The sequence below is a fragment of the Tachyglossus aculeatus genome, chromosome 5 (assembly GCF_015852505.1).
Source record: "Tachyglossus aculeatus isolate mTacAcu1 chromosome 5, mTacAcu1.pri, whole genome shotgun sequence".
NCBI classification, from domain to species: domain Eukaryota; kingdom Metazoa; phylum Chordata; class Mammalia; order Monotremata; family Tachyglossidae; genus Tachyglossus; species Tachyglossus aculeatus.
The window spans coordinates 33998978-34024592 of record NC_052070.1 but is presented as its reverse complement, the minus strand read 5'-3'; the positions used below and the strand labels follow the sequence as shown (position 1 = coordinate 34024592).

Below are 25615 nucleotides of genomic sequence, written 5' to 3'. Positions count from 1 at the left end.
CTTCTCTGTGCCTCAGTTAACTCATCTGTCAAATGGGAATTAAGTCCGTGTGTCCCTTGTAGGGCAGGGACTGTGTCTAACATGATTACGTTCTATCTACCACAGTGCTTCTCGCCAATGAATCTATGCCGTATCGTGACAGGAGAATTTGCCTACACTGGTGAAGCTTAGAGCTACGCCTTATTATTCATTCATTCAACTCATTCAATCGTATTTATTGAGCGCTTACTGTGTGCAGAGCACTGTACTAAGCGCTTGGGAAGTACAAGTTGGGAACATATAGAGACGGTCCCTACCCAACAGCGGGCTCACAGTCTAGAAAGGGGAGACAGACAACAAAACAAAACATATTAACAAAATAAAATAAATAGAATAAATATGTACAAGTAAAATAAATAGAGTAATAAATACGTACGAACATATATACATCTATACAGGTGCTGTGGGGAGGGGAAGGAGGTAAGGCGGGGGGGATGGGGAGGGGGAGGAGGGCGAGAGGAATGAGGGGGCTCAGTGTGGGAAGGCCTCCTGGAGGAGGTGAGCTCTCTGTAGGGCTTTGAAGGGAGGAAGAGAGCTAGCTTGGAGGATGTGCGTAGGGAGGGCATTCCGGGACAGGGGGAGGACGTGGGCTGGGAATCCACGGCAGGACAGGCGAGAACGAGGCCCAGTGAGGAAGTTAGCGGCAGAGGAGCGGAGGGTGCGGGCTGGGCTGGAGAAGGAGAGAAGGGAGGTGAGGTAGGAGGGGTCAAGGTGATGGACACCCTTGAAGCCGAGAGTGAGGAGTTTTTGCCTGATGCGTAGGCTGATTGGTTGATTATGAAAAGGTCTAAGCTGATTCACTGGGCACCAGTGGCATGGGAAAGAGTCAAAGGCGAATGAATGATCAAGTGATCAAAAGAGTGATCAAAGACGACGGCAGAGACTCAAGTTTTTACTGCACGGAAGAAAGCAATGGTAAACCACTTCCGTATCTTTACCAAGAAAACTCTATGAATACACACATCAGAGGGGAGATGGGGAGGGGAGGGGAGATGGACCAGGGAGCAACACTGTGAAGGTCAGGAATTGAGTTTGTTTTCTGAAGTGGAGTGAGTGGGTGGGATGAAAAGAGAAAGTGTCAAAGAGCAGCCACCTGCTACCCCATGGCACTTCTTGGAAAAGTCATCAGGATTCACTGGATTCCCTGACACTGTCACTTTCAATCAGTCAATGGTATTTATTGAGCACTTATTTGTGCAGAGCACTCTCCTAAGTACTTGGGAGAATACAGATGGTAGACACCATTCCTGCCCTCAAGGAGCTTACAGTCTGGGGGGGAGGTAGACATTAAAAATAAATTACAGGTAGGGAAAGCATGATGCTGAGACCATGCTATAAAGGTGAAGAGAAAGGACGGAGTGGAAATGAAGGAGGAGAGAGAATAGACTTGGGGGTTGGGAGGGAGAGGGGAGAAGCAGCGTGACTCAGTGGAAAAATCCTGGGAGTCAGAGGTCATGGGTTCTAATCCCGGCTCCGTCACTTGTCAGCTGTGTGACTTTGGGCAAGTCACTTCACTTCTCTGTGCCTTAGTTCCCTCATCTGTAAGATGGGGATTAAGACTGTGAGCCCCACGTGGGACAACCTGATCACCTTGTATTCCCCCCAGCGCTTAGAACAGTGCTTTGCACATAGTAAGCGCTTAACAGATGCCATTATTATTATTAAATTGGGAGGAGAGGTTGGAGAGGATGAAGCGGGGAAAGGAAGAAGAGGGAGTTGAGGTGGAAAGGAGGAGGAGAGAGAGTACACTTGAGGGAGAAAGGAGAGAAGAAGGAGGGGGTCAACCAGGAGGAAAAAGTGGAGAGGGAAGAGGGGAAAGGTAAGAGAGGGAGAAGAGGGTGGATTGGGAGGAGAGGGCAAGGAGGGAGTAGGCCCAGGGAACAGTCTCATTCTTTCTAACCCCAAGAAGAGTTCTCTAAGAGTCTCAGGAAGTCTTACTGAGAGGTCAGTGTCGGTCTTTGCCTGAGGGTCCCAAAAGACCTGGGAGAGGAGGGAAGGGGAGGGGGGTGCTGTTCTTCTGGAAGGACCTGGCCCCAGGGACTGGGCCATCTATCTGGGAAGGAGAGGGCTCCTTCAGCGCCCACACTGCTAGTTCAGGAAGCAGGGTTTGAGATGGGGTTGGTCGGGGACGGAGCAAAGGATTCCTCATATGAGAACCCTGGGGCTTGTCTGGGAAAAGGTTCCATTTCCGGGGGAGGCAGAGGAAATCAAAAGGCGGTGGCAAGGGGAGGAGAAGGGTACCCCATGCAGAGCCTGGAACATAAGGAAACAGAAAAGGGAAGTCTTGTGGCCTGGAATTCAAGGATATAAATGCTTCCCCCTCAGTGGAGACCAACACTCAGAGATTCTATGCTTTTAAGTTGAAAGAAGAAAGGAGCAAGTAGAAGCAAACCAAGAAGGAAACCTAGCACAGACTCTCTGAGCAGTTTCCTTTATATTTTATTATGGTATTTGTTAAGCGCTTATTATGTGCCAGGCACTGGTCTAAGTGCTGGGGTGGATACAAGCAAATCGGATACAAGGAGTCCCTGTCCTGTGTGGGGCTTACAGTCTTTATCCCCATTTTACAGATGAAGTAACTGAGGCACAGAGAAGTGATGTGACCAAGGTCGCTTAGCAGACAAGTGGTGGAGTAGGGATTAGAACCCAAGTCCTTCTTCCTCCCAGGCTGCTTATCTGAGGTTGTTTCCCGCTAACATAGAGGACAAACATATTTGCATCTAAAATTGTGAAATAAATACATTGAATAAGCATATATACAAGAGTGCTAAAGATGGGTATAAGTAATCTGTCAATTAATCAAAGGTATTTAGTGAGCACTTGAAAACGTGAATAGACAACGTCCAAACTGATCACCTTGGATCTACCCAGCACTTAGTACGGTGCCTGGCACCCTGTCTCTCCCCACTTCAATCTACACTTCACGCTGCTGCCCGGATCATCTTTGTGCAGAAACGCTCTGCGCATGTTACTCCCCTCCTCAAAAATCTCCAGTGGCTACCAATCAACCTACGCATCAGGCAAAAACTCCTCACTCTCGGCTTCAAGGCTGTCCATCCCCTCGCCCCCTCCTACCTCACCTCCCTTTTCTCCTTCTCCAGCCCAGCCCGCACCCTCCACTCCTCTGCCGCTAATCTCCTCACCATGCCTAGTTCTCGCCTGTCCCGCCGTCGATCCCCAACCCACGTCATCCCCCTGGCCTGGAATGCCTTCCCTCCACACATCCGCCAAGCTAGCTCTCTTCCTCCCTTCAAAGCCCTACTGAGATCTCACCTCCTCCAGGAGGCCTTCCCAGATTGAGCCCCCTTTTTCCTCTCCTCCTCCCCATCCCCCCGCCCTACCTCCTTCCCCTCCCCACAGCACCTGTGTATATGTTTGTACATATTTATTACTCTATTTTATTTTACTTTTACATATTTACTATTCTGTTTATTTTATTTTGTTAATATGTTTTGTTTTGTTGTCTGTCTCCCCCTTCTAGACTGTGAGCCCACTGTTGGGTAGGGACCGTCTCTGTATGTTGCCAACTTGTACTTCCCAAGCACTTAATACACTGCTCTGCACACAGTAAATGCTCAATAAATATGATTGAATGAATGAATGGCACATAGTAAGCGCTTAATGAGTACCATAAAAAAATATAAAGGAAACTGCTCAGAAAGTCTGTGCTAGGTTTCATTCTTGGTTTGCTTCTACTTGCTTCGTGGCTCAGTGGAAAAGAGCACGGGCTTTGCAGTCAGAGGTCATGGGTTCAAATCCCCGTTCCGCCAATTGTCAGCTGTGTGACTTTGGGCAAGTCACTTCACTTCTCTGGGCCTCAGTTACCTCATCTGTAAAGTGGGGATTAAGACTGTGAGCCCCCCGTGGGACAACCTGATCACCTTGTAACCTCCCCAGCACTTAGAACAGTGCTTTGCACATAGTAAGTGCTTAATAAATGCCATTATTAATTATTATTATTTAAAAAGCGCTAAACTAGGTGCTTGGGAGACTAGATTACAGCAGAATTATCAGATACATCCACTTCCCATAAGGAGCTCACAGTCTAGAGGAGTTGACAGACATTAGTATAAGAACGTAATTTACAGATATGTTCATGCACTCCTTATTAACGTGTTTTAGAGGACAGTGGAGACAAAATGATGGTGCAGGCATTAGGGGGCAGTGGACGCAGTTTAACAGTTGGGGGGGGCAGTAGGGGCCAGATAATAATAATAATAATAATAATGGTGGTATTTGTTAAGCACTTACTATGTGCAAAGCACTGTTCTAAGCACTGGGGGGATACAAGGTGATCAGGTTGTCCCACGTGGGGCTCACAGTCTTAATCCCCATTTTACAGATGAGGGAACTGAAGCCCTGAGAAGTTAAGTGACTTGCCCAAGGTCACACAGCTGACAAGTGGCTGAGCTGGAATTCGAACCCATGACCTCTGACTCCCAAGCCCACACTGTTTCCACTGAGCCACACTGCTTCTTAGATCAGAGCCACTTGCCTCCTGTATGACCTCCGGCTAGTCACTTCACTTCTCTGTGCCTCAGTTACCTCATCTGTAAAATGGGATTTGACTGTGAGTCCCATGTGGACATGGATTGTGTCCAACCTATCTTGTATCTACCCCAGTGTGTAGTACAGTGCCCTTTTTTATGGTATTTTTTTAAGTACCTACTGTGTGCCAGGCGCTGTACTTCACACTACGGTAGATACTGAGCTAATTGGGTTGGACATAGTCAGTGTTCCACAGGGGGCTCACAGTCTTAATCCCCATTTTACAGATGAGGGAACTGAGGCACAGAGAAGTTAAACTCATTCATTCATTCAATCGTATTCATTGAGCACTTACTTTGTGCAGAGCACTGTACTAAGCGCTTGGGAAGTACAAATCGGCAACATATAGAGACGGTCCTTACCCAACAACGGGCTCACAGTTTAGAAGGGGGAGACAGACAACGAAACAAAACATGTAGACATGTGTCAAAATCGACAGAACAAATAGAGTTAAAGCTATATGCACATCGTTAACAAAACAGAGTAATACATATGTACAAGTAAAATAGAGTAATAAATTTGTACAAATATATATACAGCTGCTGTGGGGAAGGGAAGGAGGTAGGGCGGGGGGATGGGGAGGGGGAGAGGAAGGAGGGGGCTCAGTGTGGGAAGGCCTCCTGGAGGAGGTGAGCTCTCAGTAGGGCTTTGAAGGGAGGAAGAGAGCTACCTTGGCGGATGTGTGGATGGAGGGTATTCCAGGCCAGGGGGAGGACGTGGGCTGGGGGTCGATGGCAGGACAAGTGAGAACGCGGTACAGTGAGGAGGTTAGCATCAGAGGAGGGGAGGGTGCAGGCTGCAGAAGGAGAGAAGGGAGGTGAGGTAGGAGGGGGAGAGGGGATGGACAGCCTTGAAACCGAGAGTGAGGAGTTTTTGCTTGATGTGTAGGTTGACAGGCAGTCACTGGAGATTTTTGAGTAGGGGAGTAACATGCCCAGAGTGCTTCTGCACAAAGATGATCCGGGCAGCAGAGTGAAGTATAGACTGAAGTGGGGAGAGACAGGAGGATGGGAGATCAGAGAAGAGGCTGAAGCAGTAATCCAGTTGGGATGGGATGAGAGATCGAACCAGCAAGGTAGTGGTTTGGATGGAGAGGAAAGGGCGGATCTTGTCGATGTTGCGGAGGTGAGACTGGCAGGTTTTGGTGACAGATTGGATGTGTGGGGTGAACAAGAGAGCAGAGTCGAGGATGACACCAAGATTGCGGGCCTGTGAGACGGGAAGGTTGGTAGCGCCGTCTACAGTGACAGGAAAGTCAGGGAGAGGGCAGGGTTTGGGAGGGAAGATAAGGAGTTCAGTCTTGGATATATTGAGTTTTAGCTGGCTGGCAGACATCCAGATGGAGATGTCCTGAAGGCAGGAGGAGACAAGAGCTTGGAGGGAGGGAGAGAGCGCAGGGGCAGAGACGTAGATTTGGGTGTCATCAGCCTGGAGATGATAGTTGAAGCTGTGGGAGCGAATGAGTTCACCAAGGGAGTGAGTGTACATAGAGAACAGAAGGGGACCAAGAACTGACCCTTGAGGGACCCCTACAATAAGGGGATGGGAGGGGGAGGATTTGGCTAAGGTCACACAACAGACAAGTGTTAGAGCCAGTTTTAGAACCCAGGTCCTTCTGAGGTCCAGGCCTGGGCTCTATCCACTAGACCACACTGTTTTCTGTGCCTGGCACATAGAAAGCACTTAACAAATACCAAAAAAAAAAATTAAAAAAGAAGTATTGAGGGGCAGAAAAAGGAAGTGGGGATGGTGGAGTTGTAAGGCTTGTTTGTTGGCTCTTGGAAGATAGTGAGGGGTTGTTTGCAGATTTAAAAGATGAAATCGAACCTAGAGAAACTGTCACAATTCAGGAATACAGGTAGAGAGAGGAGAACATCAACTGGATATCAACAGTCTCAGGGAAGTAAAATAAGTCATTCGAGGGGAACAAGGCACTGGGGAAGGAGACTTGGAAGTTTCTGAAGGAAACTGATTGAAGAACTGGAAAAGTGATCCCTTTGCAGAGAGAAATGAGAGGGAAGGAGGAACCTTCATAGGCCAAACAAAGAACACCATATGTTGCCGAGACAAAAATGGGAAAAACCACCAGATGGGGAAAGTTAGGGCTGATTATCAAAGAATGATAAAAAGAATAGAAAAGGCTTCAAGAGTAAGATCAGAAAAGGGAAGCCAGGAGATGAAGTGCAACTTGTAAAGCTTAAAAGGGAACTGAAAAATAGCTATCTGGAACAAGAGAATCAAGAGGAATGTTGCCCCTCCCACTCCCCACCCCCCATAGATGGGGAGGGAAAAGCTCACCAGAGGTGAAAACCTAAAAGTATTTTTTTTTAAATCTACTCTTTTACCAAAAAAAAAATATGGAAAAGAAAAAAGAACTGTGTGCTAGAAATTTCACAGGCCACTGTGGAGTGGGTGTCTGGGAAATCAAACTTGAGTCGGAAAGGCTGAGTGAAGGATGATTTTAATGTTAGGCACATCCAGACCTCCAGACCCTGCTGCCTTTTATTCCACAGATTCTTAGGGAATTGACCAAAGTCATTCCAAAAGCCCTTTTTGGAAATTTGAGGAGGCCTGGGGACAGGCCCAGAGGCTGACAGGCAGAGTGGTCAGTCAGTGAGTGAAAGCATACTTATATTTTAGGAAGGGGAAAGGGAGCCTAGAAATATTCATTCATTTATTCATTCAGTTGTATTTATTGAGCGCTTACTGTGTGCAGAGCACTGACTAAGCACTTGGGAAGTACAAGTTGGTACAAGTACCAACTTCAGTCTCAAGGAATACACTGGAAAAAATCATCACATAATCAGTGTTCACTCCCTCAGAAGAGAATGGAAAACTTAGAGGTAACTAGCACACTTCATAGGCATAAATCCTCTGACACTCACTTTTTTTTAAAATAGTATTTGTTAAATACTTACTATGTGCCAGGTGCTGTTCTAAGCACTGGCGTAGATACAAGCTATTCAGGTTGGTCACAGTCCCTGTCCCACACGGGGCTCACAGTCTTAACCCTCATTTTACAGATGAGGTAATTGAGACACAGAGAAGTTAAGTGACTTGCCCAAGGTCACACATCAGACACCGGAATTAGAACCCAGGTTCTTCTGAATCCCAGGCCCTTGCTCTATCTACTAGGCCATGCTGCTTCTCACTTAATCTCTTATTTAATTTCCTGGCAATCAGCCAATCAATCGGTAGTATATATGTATATATGTTTGTGCATATTTATTACTCTATTTATTTATTTATTTATTTATTTATTTTACTTGTATATATCTATTCTATTTATTTTATTTTGTTAGTATGTTTGGTTTTGTTCTCTGTCTCCCCCTTTTAGACTGTGAGCCCACTGTTGGGTAGGGACTGTCTCTATATGTTGCCAATTTGTACTTCCCAAGCGCTTAGTACAGTGCTCTGCACATAGTAAGCATTCAATAAATACGATTGATGAAATATGATTGATAGTATGTATTGATTGCTTACTGGTGTTCAGCTCCCCTATAAATTGATGCCTTATCGAGGCAGGAGTGTTTGCGTATGCTGATGAAACTTAGAGCTACTTCATATAGGGCTACCAATAATGGAAAGGTCTAAGCTGAAACTCCGACTTCACCTGTGCTGGGCAGTAGCGTCATGGGAAAGAGTCAAATAATAATAATAATGGCATTTATTAAGCACTTACTATGTGCAAAGCACTGTTCTAAGCGCTGGAGAGGTTACAAGGTGATCAGGTTGTCCCACGGGGGGCTCACAGTCTTAATCCCCATTTTACAGATGAGGTAACTGAGGCACAGAGAAGTGAAGTGACTTGCCCAAAGTCACACAGCTGACAATTGGCGGAGCCGGGATTTGAACCCATGACCTCTGACTCCAAAGCCTGGGCTCTTTCCACTGAGCCACGCTGCTTCTCTGACAAAGATGGATGATCAGATGATCTAAACATGGATCAAAGACAAGGAAGAGACTCAAGTTTTTATTGCATGGAAGAAGGCAATAGTAAGCCACTTCTGTATCTTTACCAAGAAAACTCTATGGATACGCATACTAGAATGACTTTCTGATAGAAGGTGGGATGTTCTGAAGAGGGTGTGTCCGTAGAGTCGCTGTGGGTTGGAAACAATTCAACAGCTTTGGAGAAGAAAATGTGTACTAAGCACTTGGTAGAGTACAAAACAGTAGAGTTGGTAGGCATGATCCCTGCCCTCAGGAGCAGATTTAGGGAGAGAACTAGACTGACTTCAGTAAGGCTTTGTTTGGCTCTGGGGAAGTCACTCGGCTGAAAGGTCCTCATCAAGTTTGCAGGTGATAGCTTATGTGGGGGTAAGGGGAGAAGCAGCGTAGCCTGGTGGATAGCGTACAGGCCTGGGATCAGAAGGACCTGGGTTCTAATTCTGGCTCTGCCACATGTCTGCTGTGTGACCCTGGGCAAGTTGCTTAACTTCTCTGTGTCTCAGTTACTTCATCTGTAAAATGAGGACTAATAACGTGAGCCCTACGGAGGACGTGGACAGTGTCCGGCCTGAGTGCCTGGCACGTAGTAAGCACTTAACAAGTATAATGAAAAAAAAGGGGTAAGGACAGAATGGAGGGAGAGTGGAAAGCAGTGACAGTGGCCAGCCAGCACCGTAGATTATGGGAATGAGGAATGGAGTTTGAAGTGGCATTTACATTTTGAAAAAAAGCACATGATAGTTAATTTAGGAAGGAAAATGTAACTATACAAAGACAAAATGAGGAAATTCTGTATATGTGCAGTTGGGTAAAGAAAGATCTAGGCATCAGAGGAGACGCGCAGATCATAAATCAGTAATGTAGTATTGTAGTTGGAAGAAAAGAATCAGGCTCTTGACTCTTTTGAGAACCATGAGATTATTTTCCCTTAAATTGAGCTCTCACCAGACCCTGACCATTCATTCACTCTTCATTCATTCATTCATTCATTCGTATTTATTGAGCGCTTACTATGTGCAGAGCACTGTACTAAGTGCTTGGGAAGTACAAGTTGGCAACATATACAGGCGGTCCCTACCCATCAACGGGCTCACTGTCTAGAAGGGGGAGACAGACAACAAAACAAAACATGTGGACAGGTGTCAAGTCATTAGAATAAATATAAATAAAGCTAGGTGCACATCATTAACAAAATATATAGAATAGTAAATATGTACAAGTAAAATAGAGTAATAAATCTGTACAAACATATATACAGGTGCTGTGGGGAGGGGAAGGAGGTAGGGCGGGGGGATGGAGAGGAGGAGAGGAAAAAGGCGGCTCAGTGTGGGAAGGCTTCCTGGAAGAGGTGAGCTCTCAGTAGGGCTTTGAAGGGAGGAAGATCGCTAGCTTGGCGGATGTTCGGAGGGAGGACATTCCAGGCCAGGGGGAGGATGTTCATTCATTCATTCAATAATTCATTCATTCATATTTATTTAGCGCTTACTGTGTGCAGAGCACTGTACTAAGCGCTTGGGAAGTACAAATCGGCAGCATATAGAGATGGTCCCTACCCAGCAGTGGGCTCACAGTCTAGAAGGGGGAGACAGACAACAAAACAAAACATGTGGACAGGTGTCAAGTCACCAGAGTAAACAAAAATAAAGCTAGATACACATTGTTAACAAAATAAATAGAATAGTAAATATGTACAAGTAAAATAGAGTAATAAATCTGTACAAACATATATACAGGTGCTGTGGGGAGGGCAAGGAGGTAGGGCGGGGAGATGGGGAGGAGGAGAGAAAAAAGGGGGCTCAGTCTGGGGATCCTGCTCTAATGAAAATGTTACATCCAGCCAAATCATGCTGGTGTCTCATGAATCCAATCTCAAAACCTGCTTCCTGAAAAAGCATTCGTCTTACGGCATCTTCTTGTAACCGTCTTAAGAGCCTCAATACAATGCTCTCCATGCAGTAAGCACTCTATAAATATGACTTAATTACTGAGCAATTAACCATGTTACAGTATCTGCTTGGTAGTCAGATACTATTGTGGCCGGGGGTTGATGGCAGGACAGGCGAGAACGAGGTACAATGAGGAGGTTAGCAGCAGAGGAGCGGAGGGTGCGGGCTGGGCTGGAGAAGGAGAGAAGGGAGGTGAGGTAGGAGGGGGCGAGGTGATGGACAGCCTTGAAGCCGAAAGTGAGGAGTTTTTGCTTGATGCGTAGGTTGACTGGTAGCCACTGGAGATTTTTGAGGAGGGGAGTAACATGCCCAGAGGGTTTCTGCACAAAGACTCATTCATTCAATTGTATTTATTGAGCGCTTACTGTGTGCAGAACACTGTACTAAGTGCTCAAGGTGATCCGGGCAGCAGCGTGAAGTATAGACTGAAGCGGGGAGAGACAGGAGGATGGGAGATCAGAGAGGAGGCTGATGCAGTAATCCAGTCGGGATAGGATGAGAGATTGAACCAGCAAGGTAGCGGTTTGGATGGAGAGGAAAGGGCGGATCTTGGTGATGTTGCGGAGGTGAGACCGGCAGGTTTTGGTGATGGAGTGGGTGTGTGGGGTGAACGAGAGATCGGAGTCAAGGATGACGCCAAGTTTGCGGGCTTGTGAGACGGGAAGGATGGTAGTGCTGTCTACAGTGACAGGAAAGTCGAGGAGAGGGCAGGATTTGGGAGGGAAGATAAGGAGTTCAGTCTTGGACATATTGAGTTTTAGCTGGCAGGCAGACATCCAGATGGAGATGTCCTGAAGGCAGGAGGAGACACGAGCCTGAAGGGAGGGAGAGAGAGCAGGGGCAGAGATGTACATTTGGGTGTTATCAGCGTAGAGATGATAGTTGAAGCTGTGGGAGCGAATGAGGTCACCAAGGGAGTGAGTGTAGATAGAGAACAGAAGGGGACCAAGCACTGAACCTTGGGGAACCCCCACAGTAAGGGGATGGGAGGGGGAGGAGGAGCCCGCAAAGGAGACTGAGAATGAACAGCCGGAGAGATGAGGAGTACCAGGAAAGGACAGAGTCTATGAAGCCAAGGTTGGATAGTGTGTTGAGGAGAAAGGGGTGGTCTACAGTGTTGAAAGCAGCTGAGAGGTCGAGGAGGATTAGGATAGAGTAGGAGCCGTTGGATTTGGCAAGAAGGAGGTCATTGGTGACCTTTGAGAGGGCAGTTTTGGTGGAGTATAGGGGACAGAAGCCAGATTGGAGGGGGTCGAGGAGAGAGTTGGCGTTGAGGAATTCGAGGCAGCCGGTGTAGACGACTCGTTCTAGGAGTTTGGAAAGGAATGGTAGGCGGGAGATAGGGCGATAACTAGAAGGTGAGGTGGGGTCAAGAGAGGGTTTTTTTAGGATGGGAGAGAATTGGGCATGTTTGAAGGCAGAGGGGAAGGAACCAGTGGAGAGTGAGCAGTTGAAGATGGAAGTTAAGGAGGGGAGGAGGGAAGGGGCGAGAGATTTGATAAGATGAGAGGGAATGGGGTCAGAAGCACAGGTGGCTGCAGTAGCACTTGAGAGGAGGGAGGAAGTCTCATCTGAAGATACTGCTGGGAAGGATGGGAGAGTTGCAGAGAGGGGTGAGAGCAGGGGAGACCAGAGAAGCAACATGGCCTAGTGGAAATAGCCCAGGCCTGGAAGTCAGCTGATCTAGGTTCATTCATCGTATTTATTGAGCACTTACTGTGTGCAGAGCACTGTACTAAGCACTTGGGAAGTACAAGTTGGCAACATATAGAGACGGTCCCTACCCAACAGCGGGCTCACGGTCTAGAAGGGGGAGACAGAGAACAAAACAAAACATATTAACAGAATAAAATAAATGGAATAAATATGTCCAAATAAAATAGAGTAATAAATACGTACAAACATATATACATATATACAGGTGCTGTGGGGAGGGGAAGGAGGGAAGGCGGAGGGGATGGGGAGAGGAAGGAGGGGGCTCAGTCTAGAAAGGCCTCCTGGAGGAGGTGAGCTCTCAGTAGGGCTTTGAAGGGAGGAAGAGAGCTAACTTGGCAGATGTGTGGAGGGAGGGCATTCCGGGCCAGTGGGATGACGTGGGCCCGGGGTCGACGGCGGGACAGGCGAGAACGGGGTATGCTGAGGAGATTAGCGGCAGAGGAGCGGAGGGTGCGGGCTGGGCTGGAGAAGGAGAGAAGGGAGGTGAGGTAGGAGGGGGCGAGGTGATGGACAGCCTTGAAGCCGAGGGTGAGGAGTTTTTGCCTGATAGGTCTAATCCCAACTCTGCCACTGCCTGCTGTGTGACCTTGGGCAAGTCACTTAACTTCTCTGTAAACCCTTAACGAATACCACAAAAATAATAGTGTATTATAATATTATTAGAACCCAAGGGTTCATCCTAAATTCTAAATCTTACATCCTAAGAATTTGAGAGGAATCAGGAGAGTCCCAGAGATGATGAAAGTTTTGGAGAATGCAACCGATTGGAACAAGGCAAAAAAAGATGGGATCATTCAGCCTGTCCATCAAAGGTATTTATTGAGTGCCTATGCAGAACACGGAACTCAGCCCTTGGGAGAGGATGATAGAATTAGCGGAGTTGATCCCTGTCCTCAAGGAGTGTACAGTCTGTTGGAAAAGACAAACCCTAAAATAAATTCCAGGCCGGCGGACACAACTGAGTTTAAAGGTACGTCCTTTAGGTCTGGGATAGGAGAGAAAGGAACTCAAGTGCTTGGTTGCCATGGAAATGCTGAAGCGTCAATTGGGGAATATATTGAGTGGGGCGATGAGAGATGAATCAGGGAAAGCCTCCTGGAGGAGACTTTGAAGATGAGGAGCGCTGTGGTCTGCTGGATGTGAAGGGGGAGGGAGCTTAGAAAAGAGAAGGCCGAGCGGCAACAGAGCGAGGAAGGGGTCCAAAACTGAACAAAAGGTCCTCCTATTTTACATCTCCAGAGGGGATCGGAGGGGAAGGAGGAAATCAGATTAAAACACCCTTCCATTGGGCTTAGGTATCCATGTGATTAGTATTAATATTATATTAATTATGGGATTTAAGTTTTTGCTACATTGCCAGGCATTGGTGTAGATATGAGATAACCAGGTCTGATGCAGTCCCTGTCCTACATGGGGCTCACAGACTAAATAGGAGAGAAAACAGATATTTTTTTAAAATGGAGTTTTAATGGAAGTGCTTACTCTGTGCCAGGCACTGTACTAAGTGCCAGGGTAGATACGAGGTTGGATACCATCCATGTCGCACATTGGACTCACAGTCTGAATCCCCATTTTCCAGATGGGGAAACTGAGGCAAGGGGAGGTGAAATGACTTGTCCAAGATTCCACAGCAGGAAAGGGGCAGAGCCAGCATTAGAACCCAGGTTTTCTGACTCCCAAGACTGCTTTCTACTGGGCCACACTGCTCCTCTGGAGAATTCAGCGAAGAGGAGGGCATTGGACACAGCAGAATTTAGGCTACTTGCCTCTGCTTCCTGGGGTCTTTTGGCTTTACTTTCAAGCATGACTGGGTTTGTGGGGGAACTACGGTGTGTTTGCGGAGGCCCATGGTTCTGTTATCTCAGGGCCATAACCTAGGCGGCTGTGAGTAGATGGGTAAGAATAAGCGCCTAGTACAGTGCTCTGCACACAGGAAGCGCTAAGCGCTCAGTAAATACGATTGAATGAATGAATGAGTGTGGCATTGGCATGTGGAGAAGGAATAGAGGTCATTGTGCAGCCATAGGGAATATTTTACCACCTGATGAGCTTCGAAAGATTTTGCAAGAGTGACTTCAGTTTCAACCCAAGAGATGTGACAGTGGTATTTATTAAGCAGCTAGTATGTGCTAAGCACTGTGCTTAGTACTGGGGTAGTTCCAAGATAATCAGCTCAGACCCAACCTCTGACTTACACAGGGCTCCCATTCTAAGAAGGAGAAGGGAGCAGGGACCCCAGCCTCATTTTCAGATGTGGAAGCTAAAGTCCAGAAAGGCTAAGTGACTTGCCCAAGGTTGCCCAGCAGGCCAGTGCCTGAGTCTCCTGGCTTCTTGCCCCATCCTCTTTCCACTAGGCCAAACTGCCTCCTGCCTCCTGACAGCAAGTGGTATTAAATGCTGGAATGGGTGAATTGAGGAAGGTTGAAATTCTTCTGTGGAGAGCTTTACAAGGCAGATGGGAATCTCATCTGTAGGGCCTAAGTGAGGCGAGTTTAGGATTGTCTGAGAAGGAGGCTCAGATTATTATTGTTATCTTTATTATTATTATTATCTGTACAGAGATTATCTTTGTACAGAAACGCTCTGGGCATGTCACTCCCCACCTCAAAAATCTCCAGTGGTTGCCTATCAACCTTCAAATAATGCAGAAACTCTTCACTCTGCTTCAAGGCTCTCCATCACGTCACCCCCTCCTACCTCACCTCCCTTCTCTCCTTCTCCAGCCCAGCCCACACCCTCCACTCCTCTGCCTCTAACCTTATCACTGTGCCTCGTTCTCCCCTGCCCCGCCGTCAACCCCCAGGCCACGTCCTACCTCTGGCCTGGAATGCCCTCCCTCCACACATCTTCCAAACTAGCTCTCTTCCTCCCCTCAAAGTCCTACTGAGAGCTCACCTCCTCCAGGAGGCCTTCCCAGACTAAGCCCCCCTTTTTCCTCTCCTCCTCCCCTCCCCATCTCCCCCCTCCCTCTGCCCTACCCCCTTCTCCTCCCCACAGCACTTGTATATATTTGTACATATTTATTACTCTATTTGTTTTATTAATGATGTGTATATAGCTATAATTCTATTTATTCTAATGGTAGTGCCTGTCTACTTGTTTTGTTTTGTTGTCTGTCTCTACCTTCCAAACTGTGAGCCTGTTGTTGGGTAGGGACCGTCTCTATGTGTTGCCGATTTGTACTTCCCAAGTGCTTAGTACAGTGCTCTGCACACAGTAAGCACTCAATAAATATGATTGAATGAATGAATGAAAAGGCTGAGTCGGGATGGAGCACACTGGATTATAAACTCCTAGGGGGCAGGGATCTTGTCTGTTCACTCTCTCTGGCAAGCACTTAGTACAGTGCTCTGTGCAGGGAGAAGCAGCGTGGCCTAGTGATGAGCTCCCGGGCCTGGGACTCAGAAGGTTTGGGGTTCTGATGCTGGCTCCACCACGTGCCTGCTTGGTGACCTTGGGCAAGTCATTCTACTTCTCTCTGCCTCCGATACCGCATCTGTAAAATGGAGATTAAGACTGTGACCCATGTGGGACATGGACTAGGTCCAACCTGATTAGCTGGTATCTACCCCAGTGCTTAGCACAGTGCCTGGCACATAGTAAGTGCTTAACAAATGCCATAAAAAAAGAGTAAATAGGCTGAAGTACGTAGGCAGACTGGAGGGGAGATGGTCAGAGCTGCCTATAAGTGTGCGGCCTGTGAGGAGATGAAGATTGGGAGGGGTTATGAGGTCTTCTCAGACGAGAGTCATCTTTCCTTGTCTGCCTTGGATCTGGACAAGAACCTTAGAATGGTGAGCCGGACCAGGCGGCCTTTGAAGTCCCAGCCGATAGCTGGGCTGCGGGGAGACCTGGCTTGGGCAGGCTGGAGTCAACGGAGCTCATTTCTCTGTTGGCCAAAGCTCATGTCCTGTTCTAGCGAACCTGTCCCTGGGTTGAAGGGTGCGGATCTCCACTGGCATCCTCTAGCCACCATGGTGGTGGTCGAGTGATACTGACGGCTCAGGTGGAAGGCTCTAAGTCCAAGTCTCACTCCTCGAGGTCATTGCTGTTGCAGAATTCACACCGGAGACAGACCCTACAAGTGCCCACACCCTGGCTGTGAAAAGGCTTTCACCCAGCTCTCCAACCTCCAGGTCAGTGCTCTGGGACCTGCCTGCTGGGTGGGAGGGCCGTGAGGTGGTAGGAGGGGAGAGGAGAATGGAGGGAACCTTCCCTTTGGGGTGGGGGCCGGGGGCAGGTCTTCTTGAGGGAGAGACTGGGGGCTGCTCTCCCCTTGATGGAGGCACGGGGGGAACTGGATTCCAGAATAGTCCGTCTTGGAGGAGGCCTGGGCTCGCTGTGTCTGGGTTTGGGGAGGGAGGGAGAAGTCCTGGGAATGAGGGTGGAGAAGGAGGAAGGGGAAGGAGGAGGAGGAAGGGAAGGGTGAAGAAGGAGGAGGGCCTACCCCTCTCTCTTGCCTACATTTCTCCCTTTGCAAATTGGACCCAGAAGGATCCAGGTGAGCAGGGATTATTCGTGTTTGAAGCTTCCCATACGGGCTGGTCAGAGATGACACCAAGGCTGGCCACCTGGGCCCGGAGAATGGGGTGGGCAGTCAGTCACGTGAGCCCCTCGCGCCCTCAGTGATAACTCATCCCCTGGCACCCCACAGTCTCACCAGCGACAGCACAATAAGGACAAACCCTACAAGTGTCCAAACTGTTACCGGGCATATACAGACTCCGCTTCACTGCAGATTCACCTTTCAGCACATGCAATCAAACACGCCAAGGCCTACTGCTGCAGCATGTGTGGGCGGGCCTACACCTCGGTGAGTTGGGGGGATTACCGGTGGGTGGAGGGGGTTGCTGCCTGCTTGCCTCTGGTCTAGAGCTGCGGGGTGCTAGTGACAGGAAGCGTTTGGAGGAGCCGACTGAAGGGGAGGGATTGCCCTGGATCATGTCACGCCGGGTCGTCCTGATGGGCTTCAGCCCCAAAGCAGCGTGGGCCTAGCATTGTTTGGATCTGTTGGATGGTGTGGGAGTAGGGGACTGGGTGAGATCCTTTCTCCTGAGCAAGGGGATTCTAGCCATAGAGGTGGGGAGGGGAGTCCCAAATTGGGGTTGAGGATCCCTGAGCCGCCCCAGTGAGAACACTAACCACAAAGGAGTCTTGCTCCCTGGCCTCGTTGTCTGGCAGCAAGTTGAGGAGTAAAGGAGTGAGATCTTGGGTGAAAAGTGGGTGTGGGGCCTGAAGGCCGGGAGATCTGCTGGGCACTCCTGCTGACCCTTTCTGTCCTGCCTCACTCCTCCTACCTCCGTTTTCCCGCCACCGCTGCAGGAGACATACTTGATGAAGCACATGTCTAAACACACCGTTGTGGAGCACCTGGTCACCCATCACTCTCCCCAAAGGACGGAGTCGCCCGGCATTCCTGTGCGGATCTCCCTCATCTGAACCGGGGCACCCCCCCCAGCTCCCCGCACAGCCCCCTCCACCCCCAGCCCGGGCCGGGGGGGCGCAGGGATGAGACCAACCAGAACACACCCACCCCCGGCCAAGCCACGAGGCCCCCGCCCTCCTACGGGCTCCAGGAAGATCGAAGGAAGCGCAGCTCAGAACGAGTTCTCTCTTCGCTTGTTACTTCCCAGAAACAAAGCCGGGACGAGCCCCCCTTCCCTCTCCTCCCGGCCCCCACCGCCAGACCCTGGAGCCCTGGCCGGCAGCGATGCTAACCGTGAGGTTTTGGACAGTTTTGGTGACATCCAAAGACTATTTCAAAGCACTTTGAACCTCTCTGTTGGGTTATCTTTATTTCACCCCCACCCCCACCCCCTCCGTTGGGTTGTCTTTCTCTTTTTTCTTCCTTTTTTTTTAATTTTGAAATAACAAAAAAAAAAATATTTATTGGCCAAGAAGTTGGTGCTGCTAAAACCGAAAAATCAAAAGGAAAATCGGACAGTTGGACACGGAGGGTCTCTGTCTGTTGCCTCCTCCCGTCCCCCCCTGAGAGGAGAGCCACGTGGGTTGGCTCTGGCAAAAGAGGAAGAGGAAGAGCCCTGGGCCGCGAGCCTCGCCGGAAAGGAGCTGTTCCTGCCTGAGGCCCAGCTCCGGGGAGCCATCATCTCCTCCATCCCCCATTCCCCGGACTTCTCTGGGGGTGGCGTGGGGGCCCAGCCGTCTTCCACCAGAGCCCCGGACGGGGGGGAGAGCAGAAAGTGGGGCACCCCATGCCCACCCTGCTAGAGCTAAGGCTGAGGCCTGCCCAGAGGGGTGGGAATGAGGTGAGGCAGTCTCTGCCTCTAGCGACATGGGGCAGCCGGCAGAGACCGAGGGTCCCTCCCACCTGAGCCCAAGAGGAAAGGGACAAAGGGTTCCTGGTAGCCGCCACCTACTGAGGAGGCCGGGCTTCATTTTGAGGGCTTGAGGTGAAGGAGCCCCGTTCCTGACCTCCCAGGGTATCTTGAGGAGAGCCAAGTTGAGGCGGTTTGGATCCGGGTCTGGGTCACGGGACTGGGCAGAGGCCTCCTGGGGCTGGCAGCTCCGATGGGGAGAGAGAAAGGAGACAGCCTGGGGCAGCCAAGAACTAGGCCGGGGCGTAAGCACTGCCTTTTAGTGCTACTGGCTGTGGAGAGGTGGTGGGAGGAAATCCTTCCCTCTGTGGGAGAGGGAGAGACAACGGGGAAAGGGATCAACTTTGTTCCTGGGAATTCCTGGGTGGGGCCCACCACCCTCAGCTCCCTCTGCACTGTGAGAGCTGCCCCTTCCTGGACCCCCCTCCTCCCACCTCCCCACAGAAGCCTATATGCTGCTTTCTGGGTAGCCTGGTGGGGCCTTGAGGCTCCCAAGCCTTCATCCTTTCTTCCTCCCTATTCCCCCCTTCAGCCTTCCCTCTTCTTCACCCACAGCCCCCTCCCCCTGGGTCTCTCCCCACTGGGGGAATGCCCTCTCATTCCCTCCCTCCTCCCCCCACCCAGCCCCTTGGCTGCCGTAGAGACGACCCAAGTCTACCTCCCGAGCTGGCAAGGCTGACAGTAACCCTCTACCTCTCCTGACATACATACCTGTCTGCTCTGGGCTCGGGGCCAGTAAGGGACAGCTGAGGGCCAGGGCAGAGATGGCAACACCCATCTAAGAGGCGCCCAGGGGCTGGGCCACCAAGTAGCCTGGAGAGTTCTCTGTCGTCCCCAAGGCTTCTTGCTGAACTAAAGCCCCTGCCTCCCTGAAACGTGTTCACTCCCCCACCTACCGCCCAACACTAGTCCCCTCATTCCAGTGATCAGCCCAGACTGACGTGACCCCCCCAGGGCCTGAGATCTTTGTCTCCTGCATGGATCTGGCAGTCTGTGCTCCCCCGAAAAGGTGCTCGTCCATCTTCCGTGCCAGGACTCGGCCGATCCCGTCCCATCACTCCCACCGCCCCCAGGCTTGCGGTCAGAGGCAGGTTACCCCAGGGCTGACATGGTGCCAGGGAGCTACGGCCACGTGGCTCCCAAACTCAGGCCCTGGAGAGATCCAGGTCTCTGCCTTTGCCCCGTGATGGTGCCTCTCCCTCCATCCGAGGCCTGGCTGGGAGGAACCACCATCTCCGGGCCTGGCTTCTCCCAGCAGACGCTCTGCTCCGGCCCGGGCCCGTGGGCGGCCTGTGAGGAGCCCCCAGCTGAATGTGGAAAGGTGTGCTCCTCAAATTGGCCCTCCTAATCCTCTCCTCATTCCCTTGACGGTGGCACTGTGTGCCCGAGTCTCATCCATCCTCAGGCCTGGGCCGCCTAAAGTGGGTACCTGGGACATGAGGCTCCCCTTGCTGACATGGGTACCCAGGACATGCCCATCCCTGGCCTCCACCTTCCCCCACCCTCCCCACCGCTAACATGACTGCCCAGCATCCAGGCTGCCAGGGAGCCCGCCAGCCCCTGCTTGTCGTGGCCGAGGAAAGCGGTCAACCTGAGAAGTGGCAAAAAGCTTCCAAAAACCTTCCTTCCCTTCTTCCTATCCTTCCTTCCCACCTTCCCTTTCTCTTCCCTTCCCTCCTTCCACCTCCTCTGCCCTGATCTGAAAGCCATGTGTGTCCCGTGTATATAGGATCCATGTACAGAGACCGGAGAAACCCTGCCCCTGAACGCCCCCCCTACCTCCCCTCAGAATTAGAAAAAACTCATCTATATATTCTGTATCTTGGGTTCCGTTTTGAATATTAACTGTGTTATTTTTATACACTTTTTAAGCCTTAACTATATCATTGTTTTACCAGTTGTTTGTTTAATGCCTCTGGTTTTTTTTGTTGTTGTTTTTTTTCCACTTGGCTCCTTTTTCCCTTTGTTTCTGAATTGATGTTGTATGATATTCAGTATTGTAGCCTTTTGTCAGCATGTTAATACTGTGTAAATATGCTCTTATACATACTGTTAACACATCTTTTCTTTTTCTATGGGAGCGCCAGGCCACGCATATTTAGATCTAGTTACCTTATTAAAAAAGAGAAAACGGTTTGGGTTTTTTTTTTTTTTTTTCTGTCTTGCATTGTGGCGGCAGGATGTTGGGGGCGTATGCCCCTGGGCCTCGGAAGGGAAGTTTGCATTATGTTTAAAAGAATCAAACGTGGGAGAAAAAAAAAAACTAACAGGAAAAAAAATAATTAAAAAAAATTTGCTCTTTGTATTTCTCTGTTGTGAAGAATAAACTGTACATGCGACTGAGAGCCGCGCGGTGTTATAGTGTGGTCTGTACCCGGGGAGGGGAGGATGGTGGGCAGGCAGGGCCGGGCGGGTCAGTGGAGAGTTCCCTGTGGGCCTCCTCCTACCCCACAGAGGCTGTCCGCAGAGGCCGGAGCCCATAAAGTCTTCAGACCAAAGAAGAAGCCTAGTAGTGATAATAATCATGGTACATGAGAAGCCGTGTGGCTTAGTGAGCCCGTTGTTGGGTAGGGACCGTCTCTATATGTTGCCACCTTGTATTTCCCAAGCGCTCAGTACAGTGCTGTGCACACGGTAAGCACTCAATAAATACGATTGAATGAATGGATTAATAGTGGAAAGAGCCCGGGCTTGGGAGTCAGAGGATATGTTTCCTAATCCCCGGTCCACCACTTGTCTGCTGTGTGACCTTGGGCAAGTCACTTAACTTCTCTGTGCCGCAGTTACCTCATCTGTAAAATGGGGATTAGGAGTGGGAGCCCCGTGTGGGACAGTTTTATTACCTTGTATCTACCCCAGCGCTTAGAACAGTGCTTGGCGCATAGTAAGAGCTTAACAAATACCATTATTATTATTAATTGTTAAGTGCTTAGAGAAGCAGTGTGTGGACCATTGGATAGAGCATGGGCACCTGAGAGTCAGAAGGACCTGAGTCCTAATCCTGGCTCAGCCACTTGTCTGCTGTGTGACCTTGGGCAAATTCCTTCACTTCTCAGTGCCTCAGTTATCTCATCTGTAAAATGGGGATTAAGATTGGGAGCCTTGTGTGGGACATGGACTGGATCCAACCCAATACAGAGCCTGGCATATAGTAAATTCTTAACAAATACCACGATTATTATTATTACTATGTGCCGAGCCAAATCCAGCACTTAGAACAGTGCTTTGCACATAGTAAGTGCTTAATAAATGCCATTATTATTATTATTATGTACTAGGTGCTGGGATAGATACAAGATAACTGGGGCAGATGCGGTCTCTGTCCCGTGGAGGACTTTTAGTCTTTAAGGGGAAAAGAGAACAGATGGTGAATCCCCATTCTACAGATGAGGAAACGGAGGCACAGAGAAGTTAAATGACTTCCCCAAGGTCACGTAACAGGTAAGTCTCAGAACCAGGATTAGAACTCAGGGCCTCTGACTCCCTGATTTGTGCTCTTTCTGCTGGACTATGTTGTGGCCTGGGGCAACAGGTTATCTGGAGGGACAGTGGGATGGTTGCCTTCCTGGACATTCAGTCAGCCTCATGGTCAGGAATTTACCGTCCAACATCCCTTACTTTCCCTCTAATAACCCGTTATGAACCTCTCAATGAAGCTTCCTGTGGTAATGAATTCCACATGCTTACCACCCGCCATATGAAAAAGCATTTCCTTTTGTCTCTCCAACTTGGCCTCTTTAAGCTTCAGTGGGTGCCCCCTCGTCTGTCACTGAGGGATTTGGGGGACGGCAATTGTGTGTTCACTGCATCCACACCCTCCAGGGGTATGTCAACCTTAACCCTCCTCCCCCTCAGCCTTTTGTCTTTCCAGGCTGAAGAAATGAAAAGCCTAACTTTTCCTGTCCGTCCTCGAGGGAAGCTGTTCCAAAGAGCTGGGCACGGAGGGAAGAAAGAAGCAGGCAGTACCCGGTAAGCAGAGGGCATGTCCCATTCATCTATGGATGGCTGAGTCTGGAGGCCAAGAACATGAGGGGATGTAAGGGATGTGCTCTCCTAAGCTCTTAGTATGGAGCTCAGTACATAGTAAATGCTCAATAAATGCCATTGACAATGGTGATGAGGATGATGTTGTGCTGATGACTGCATGCTCAGCCTGCTCTACCCTGCTTGGGCACCTGGGGAGCCTGGGCTGTAACAATAATGATAATAATAATAATAATAATGGTATTTGTTAAGTTCTTACTATGCTCCAGCCACTAAGCGCTGGGGTGGTTACAAGCAAATCGGGTTGGACACAGTCCCTGTTCCATGTGGGGCTTGCAGACTCGATCCAAGTTTTATAGATGAGGCAACTGAGGCACAGAGAAGTGAATTGATTTGTCCAACGTCCCACAGCAAACTGGTGGAGCTGGGATTAGAATCCATGACCTTCTGACTCCCAGGCGGTGCTCTGTCCACTACGCCATGTAGTTAAGGAGGGAGTCTGGGTCTTTTCAGAGCCTTCCCTGGCCAGGGAAGACTTCCTGGCTGGAAGTGTCTCTTCTTATCCCTGGGCTCCCAAGGTCTGGGCTTCTGGAAGATTGCACTTCCAGTGAAACTTTGTAGACGGCGGTCTAATAAGTGGGAGATGAGTCTGGATCCCTGGTTCTTGGTTTGGCTCTGCTTCTCTTTTCCTGCATTCCTGGGTCTGTGCCTCTCTTTGGGATGGAGCGACTTCCTGGTTTAGAGGAGGAAAGAAGGAATTTTTGCATTGGAGCTGGAGGTTAGTCACTCAGACTTGAGGAACTGAGGACTCCAGGATGGGGCTCCTGGCAACCCGAAGTCACAAGCCCGGGCTGTGATTTCCCAGGGCTGTGCCCTGCCCCCTGAACTCGGGCTGCCAACAGCTGCTGCTCCTAGCCAGGAGCCTATTGCAGGAGATGCAGCAATGCGACGGGAAAGCCTTTGGCAAGTTTGTGACTGGTGAGCGTGAGAGCAGTTGCCAAGTTTGTGCTTGGATGCTTCCCTGATCAGGAGGTTAGGTGCCAACTTGCCCCCAGGGAGCCATGAGGTGGACTTAGAGAGTGGTAGAGGATCCTGGAGACCCATGGTGGGGAGGGTGCTTCCGTCAAAACGGAGATCACAGGATAAAGGCGGAGCAGGGGATGTTAGGGAACATTGGCCCACCCAGAACTGATGTCAGAGGGCTTCAGGCTGATGGGAACCTTGACCTCCCAATCAGTAATCAATCAATGGTATTTATATAGAGCCCTTAGTGCAGAGCACAGTATTCATTCATTCATTCATTCAATCGTATTTATTGAGTGCTTACTGTGTGCAGAGCACTCTACTAAGGGCTTGGGAAGTACAAGTTGGCAACATGTAGAGACAGTCCCTCCCCAACAACAGGCTCACAGTCTAGAAGGGGGAGACAGACAACAAAATACCACCTATTCCCTTGGTACACCCTGTGTGAAGTTCAGCCTTCCCCATATTATCACTCGAAAGGGCAACAATATTAAAAATGAATATGAACGGGGCACTTGCCATCACAAGAAAGCAGAATAATCCTAGTGCATTTTAATATCAGCATGATTCTTGGCAAGGAAAAGGTGGAGGATATTTACCCTCTGATGTTCAACTTCCAATGCTCTTGAGATTTCCGATGTTATCTCTACACGAAACAGGAATAAGGGCATTTTGAGAAGTGGGACAGCCAATGTACAACATGTAAAATAATTAAATATCAAAGATAGTCTATACAAGAAAGACTGTATTGAAAGAATACTTTTATTTTCTCTTTGAAAACAGATAAATTGGTCTGTGTTTGAAAAATGAAAGGCAGATAGGAAAAATGAGCTATGAAGATTATGTCATTTTCAGAGGAAGTTAAAAATGTTGACAGTTTAACAAATAAAGTTTGAAATTAACCCCCTCCCCTCAAAAATGTTTTAGAACCTCGGTCCCCCAGCCTCTTCATATACAAGACATAACTTGCTTCTGAGAAGGCTGAGACTTATTAAGTAACTATGTATGCACAGGGTACATGTGTGTGTGTGTATGTGTATGCCACAAACATACACACAAATACTTGTGTGCATAAACACAAATCTGCATAATCAATTAGTAGTAAGGACTATGATAATCAAAAAAGTTTCCATTCAAAGGACAGCTATAAAAATCAAAATGTGGGACAGGGACTGTGTCCAACCTGATTATCTTGTATCTTCCCCAGCGCTTAGTACAGTGCCTGGCACCTAGTAAACCCTTAACAAATACCATTAAATCGGGGAATCTGGGTTTTGTGTGTCAGTTAATCAATCAATTGTATTTATTGAGTGCTTACTGTGTGCAGAACACTGTACTAAGCACATGGGAGAGTACACTATAAGAACATAGCGCTTAGAACAGTGCTTTGCACATAGTAAGCACTTAATAAATGTCATTATTATTATTATAACAAAGTTGGTAGGCACATTGCCTGCCCACAATAATAATAATAATCATAATGATGGCATTTGTTAAGTGCCTACTATAATGATGGTATTGGTTAAGCCAATGTGCAAAGCACAATGTACTATGTGCAAAGCACTGTTCTAAGCGCTGGGGGGGATACAAGGTGATCAGGTTGTCCCACGTGGGGCTCACAGTCTTAATCCTCATTTTACAGATGAGATAACTGAGGCTCAGAGAAGTTAAGTGACTTCCCCAAGGTCAAACAGCAGACACGTGGCGGAGCGGGGATTAGAACCCATGACCTCCGACTCCCAAGCCCGGGCTCTTTCCACTGAGCCACGCTGTACCTCAACGAATTTACAGTCTAGAGGGGGAGACAGGTAATAATATAAGTAACTAAATGACAGATAAATAAATAAATTGCATATGTATGTATCTTTATATATTATTAATTATGTATTTATCCAACAAGGGATAGAAAACTCCAGGCCTCTAGGTGCTTGCCATGTAGCCTATGCTGGGCTCTTTGTCCCGCTCTATCCTGGGCTGGCCTCAGTTACCGCGAGAAGGCTGGAGTGTGACACCCTCCTGGCTCCCAGAAGGTACTGTGCAGTCACTTACTCCTCTCCCCCAGCCACCCACCTC

General features: G+C 49.0%; 1 protein-coding gene across 1 annotated transcript in view; it reads left to right on the top strand.

Moving 5' to 3' along the window:
- The window catches only part of ZNF362 (zinc finger protein 362), a 94440-nt gene extending 76772 nt beyond the window's left edge, over positions 1-17668 (top strand). Inside the window, exons 6-8 of the mRNA XM_038747011.1 lie at positions 16258-16336; positions 16855-17013; positions 17523-17668. Of these exons, the coding sequence (XP_038602939.1) occupies positions 16258-16336; positions 16855-17013; positions 17523-17639 (355 nt within the window). The 3' untranslated portion in view covers positions 17640-17668. The remainder of the gene's footprint in view (positions 1-16257; positions 16337-16854; positions 17014-17522) is intronic.
- Positions 17669-25615: the final 7947 nt, after the last annotated feature.